The 5,000-nt window shown below is 47.0% G+C and overlaps 1 protein-coding gene across 3 annotated transcripts in view; it reads right to left on the reverse strand.

Annotated features, from left to right (window-relative positions):
* Positions 1-5,000, reverse strand: part of LOC105909235 (transcriptional repressor p66-alpha-like) — a 34,880-nt gene that overhangs the window by 16,108 nt on the left and 13,772 nt on the right. For all 3 annotated transcript variants that reach the window (XM_031562898.2, XM_031562896.2, XM_031562897.2), the window contains exon 2: positions 2,177-2,519. In XM_031562898.2, coding sequence (XP_031418758.1) covers positions 2,177-2,519 — 343 coding nt within the window. The remainder of the gene's footprint in view (positions 1-2,176; positions 2,520-5,000) is intronic.

Raw genomic sequence — 5,000 nt, forward strand, 5'->3', positions numbered from 1 at the left:
CAATTTACAGTCCATTATGACCAATAGTTTTACATACTATATAACTAAATACAATTTACAGTCCATTATGACCAATAGTTTTACATACTATATAACTAAATACAATTCCTAAATATCTCTCAAGGTCACCTCATCAATTGACCTATTATGGTAAGGTGGAGTGGTGTTCATTCTCCAACACGCTTAGAAAGGGAGTGGGGTTCATTCTCCAACACGCTTAGAAAGGGAGTGGTGTTCATTCTCCAACACGCTTAGAAAGGGAGTGGGGTTCATTCTCCAACACGCTTAGAAAGGGATTGGTGAGGGAGTGGTGTTGAGCTCACCGCTAGATGTCTTTAAATCCTTTGAGACCTGACAAACAGGTATTAGGGTCTATCTGGCCTAACCCTGACAAACAGATATTAGGGTCTATCTGGCCTACCCCTGACAAACAGGTATTAGGGTCTATCTGGCCAACTTTCCAATCAAACTACAAGGACGGTCTCTGCTTAAGTACCATTTCTTAGCGATGACTTAAGCGCAACTACTGCCTGTGTGGGTTACGTTTGTTAAATTGTAGGCCTGACAGACAGACAGACGCACACACACACGCACACACACACACACACACACGCTAATCTTTAACCTGCCCATATGCCAGAATCTGATAATCTTGCAATCTCTTACTGTCTTAGCCTGGGGGTGTCCTCTCCACAGGTTTGCGCACACTAACACACACACACACACACACACACACACACACACACACACAAACAGACTAACACACACACACACACTAACAAACACAATAACAGAGAATGAAAATCTCCAATGATGGAAAATGAATAAAGGTCTTCTTCTTTGAACACAAACATTAAGTCAATCAGACAAAGAGTGTACTTGTAAGTTGTGAAAGGTCATCGAAATTTATTTTAAGATCCTTGAAATGTCATGGAAAAGTTTTTAATAACAAAATAAGTGGCAACCATGTTTACATACATTTTACTTAAGCATTACTTAAGGATCTTTAATTCAATTTCAACAACCTTTCACAACTTTAAAGTTCACAGTTCAGAGTTGTGTAATTTACTTCACAGGTTGGGCCTAGTTACTGAATGAAAATAAAAGTACACACACACACTCCAAGTACAACAACATAATTAGTTTCATTAGCCCTACATAAGACAAAATAACATTTCATGACTTTTCCAAAACTTTCAATGAATTTACTGAATTACTTTTCCAGGCCTGGAAACCTGGAATTGAAACTTTCCTGACCATGGGAACCCTGACAGAAAGACAGAAAACTAGAGAAAGAAAGACAGAGAAAGTGTTTCAGGGATCACTTCACAACAGGAAAAACAGGAAGTGAGGTCAACCTATGCAGGACAGGAAGTGAGGTCAACCTATGCAGGACAGGAAGTGAGGTCAATCTATGCCCTTTCGCTGTCTCCCCCCCCACACCCACACACCCACACCCACACCCACACCCACACCCACACCCACACACACACACACACACACACACACAGTGTGTGCTGTCTGAGGGGAGTCTCAACTCGCTGACTTCAGCACTTTTCCTCGGCTGCCTACGTCTGTCTCAGACACCTCCTCTGCATTGCAATGCACCCTGGGAAGAGTCCATCATGGACACATCCTGCTGGTTAAACACAGAGGCCCCTCCCCACCAGTCAAGCAATGCACCCTGGGAAGAGTCCATCATGGAGAGGCTCCTCCCCACCAGTCAGGCCAGGGCCAGTTCTCCCATTGAAACCCCTTAGGAGCCACAGCGCTAGCACAACGCTAGCACAGCGCTAGCACAACGCTAGCACAGCGCTAGCACAACACTAGCACAGTGCTAGCACAACGCTAGCACAGCGCTAGCACAACGCTAGCAGGGAACCAGTTATGCCTGTTCTCCACCGCACACAGTTTAGTTCTGGTCTGATCAGATCAGGTTGTAATCCAAATATAATCAGAGAATTCAGAATACTGGCGCAAGCAAACCATGGGTGAACCAGCCACCCACTAAATCACTTAAAATCACACACACACACACCCACCCATGGTCTTAACCTGAGTCTAACCCAGGTGTACACACACACACACACACACACACACCCATGGTCTTAACCTGAGTCTAACCCAGTCTAACACACACACACACACACACACACACACACACACACACACTCACCTCTTAGGGGTGGCGCTCATGTCCATGGGCTCCTCGCCCGTCTGCACCTCCACCTTGATGGTGGCGCTGACCTCGGCTCCGCTGAGCAGCGTGGACGTCCTGCCCACAGGCTCCACTCTGGGACGGGTCGCCCGCTCTGCCCGCTCGGCCCGCTCTGCCCGCTCTGCCCACTCCTCCTGCCCCGCCGACTCCATGGCGTCCTCCAGTCGCGCCCTCTTGCCCTCCGCCTCGGGGGCAGCGGCAGTGGGGCTGGTGGTGGGAGAGGAGAGCGAGTCCCTCTCTAGCGCCCTCTTCTGGCTGCGTGTGCGGCGCACAGCGTCCTCCGACATCACGGCTGCCCCTGCTGACAAGGGGGAGGAGATAAGTACAAGGTTATTCATTCATTCATTCATTCATTCATTCGTTTGTGTCCTCTAAATGTTATTCAGGACATGTTCTTTAAATGTTATTCAGGACATGTTCTCTAAATGTTATCCAGGACATTTTCACTAAATGTTATTCAGGACATGTTCTCTAAATGTTATTCAGGACATGTTCTCTAAATGTTATTCAGGACATGTTCTCTAAATGTTATTCAGGACATTTTCCCTGTGACGGTTAGAAGGCAGGAGAGTAAAGGAGAGAGGTGGAGGGGAAACCAGAGCGCCTGGCAGCAGAGGGAGAAACAGAGGGACAGGGCGGAAGATAAAAAGAAAGACTGAAACAAACAAAACATCAAAAGGTCAGAGGAAGAGGGACAGACACCGAACATCACAACATCCTGAACTTGGAAACACCAGCCCTCAGCGCCTACTCTCTGGCCTGCAGAACACACAGCATCTTCCTTGCCCAGCTTGGCCCATCCGCACGGCTTCCACTGCGGTTACACATCACTACTTATCGTGTCGACGTGTTTCGGACATCACTACTTATCGTGTCGACGTGTTTCTGACATCACTACTTATCGTGTCGACGTGTTTCTGACATCACTACTTATCGTGTCGACGTGTTTCTGACATCACTACTTATCGTGTCGACGTGTTTCTGACATCACTACTTATCGTGTCGACGTGTTTCTGACATCACACTTATCGGGTCGACGTGTTTCGGACATCACTACTTATCGTGTCGACGTGTTTCTGACATCACTACTTATCGTGTCGACGTGTTTCGGACATCACTACTTATCGTGTCGACGTGTTTCTGACATCACACTTATCGTGTCGGTCATTTGCTGGACCAGTGGGATTATGGAGGAGGACGTTCCCCATCCTGACAATCCTTAAGGGCATTCCATAATGTGTCCTCCATCTGGGGATGTTCACCTTCCTGACTGTCAATAACAGAGTTCCACACACAAAGCCACAGAGAGGGGCGCGCACACACACACACGCACACACACACACACACACACACACACACACACACACACACACACACACACACACACACACACAGGCTGAAATTCTTCCTAATCAGAAATGATTGGGTGCACAAGGTAGAGGCCCATAACAGTGCTACACTACTGAGAGACAGAGGCGTGGGGGTGACTCCCCAACATCACAAACTCAATCACATAGAGATACAGAACAACACACAGAGGGAGACAGACAGACAGACAGACAGACAGACAGACAGACAGACAGACAGACAGGGAGAGAGAGATGGAGAAACTCAGTAGGGCTAGAGAGATGGTTAAGTTAGAGAGAGACTAGAGATGGTTAAGTTAGAGAGAGATGGTTAAGTTAGAGACTAGAGATGGTTAAGTTAGAGGGACTAGAGATGGTTAAGTTAGAGACTAGAGATGGTTAAGGTAGAGAGAGACTAGAGATGGTTAAGTTAGAGAGACTAGAGATGGTTAAGTTAGAGAGAGACTAGAGATGGTTAAGTTAGAGAGAGACTAGAGATGGTTAAGTTAGAGAGAGACTAGAGATGGTTAAGGTAGAGAGAGACTAGAGATGGTTAAGTTAGAGAGAGACTAGAGATGGTTAAGTTAGAGAAACTAGAGAGAGACTAGAGATGGTTAAGTTAGAGAGAGACGAGAGATGGTTAAGTTCGAGAGAGACTCAGACGGGTTTGCTGCTCAGACAAGCAACCATAAATAGCAGAAGCCTGCGGCCTCCTGGACGGGGCTCAGTCTGACACACACACACAATCCTGGACTGGGCTCAGTATGACACACACACACACACACACACACAATCCTGGACTGGGCTCAGTATGACACACACACACACACACACAATCCTGGACTGGGCTCAGTATGACGCAGCCAAACAGGAAGAGCAGTTGCTTTAAAAAACAACATGTTACCTTAACCCCTTCAGCTCGAGCCACACACACACACACTCCCGTGTGCATGGGGGTGAAGGTAATCATTGATACTTTCTTGTGAGCATACACACCATGCCTTTATAAGATGAGTTACATTAGAGTGTGTGTGTGTGTGTCTGTGTCTGTGTGTGTGTGTGTGTCTAAGAAAGCCTACCCACACAGATCGTACTACCGCAGTACCTGGTGTTACAAAGCCACCAAAATGAACTCACTAACACACACGCACAGACACACAAACTCACTAACACACACGCACAGACACAGACACACACACACAAACTCACTAACACACACGCACAGACACACACACACAAACTCACTAACACACACGCACAGACACACACACACAGACACAAACACACACACAACCATTTCATCTGATAAAAGATAGCTGACTCAAGGACTTTTTCTTTTTTTTCTCTCTCTCTCTCTCTCTCTCTCTCCCCCTCTCTCTCTCTCTCTACCTCTCTACCTCTCTCTCTACCCCTCTCTCTACCTCCCTCTCTCTCTC

This window comes from Clupea harengus, chromosome 25 (assembly GCF_900700415.2).
Source record: "Clupea harengus chromosome 25, Ch_v2.0.2, whole genome shotgun sequence".
Classification (NCBI taxonomy): domain Eukaryota; kingdom Metazoa; phylum Chordata; class Actinopteri; order Clupeiformes; family Clupeidae; genus Clupea; species Clupea harengus.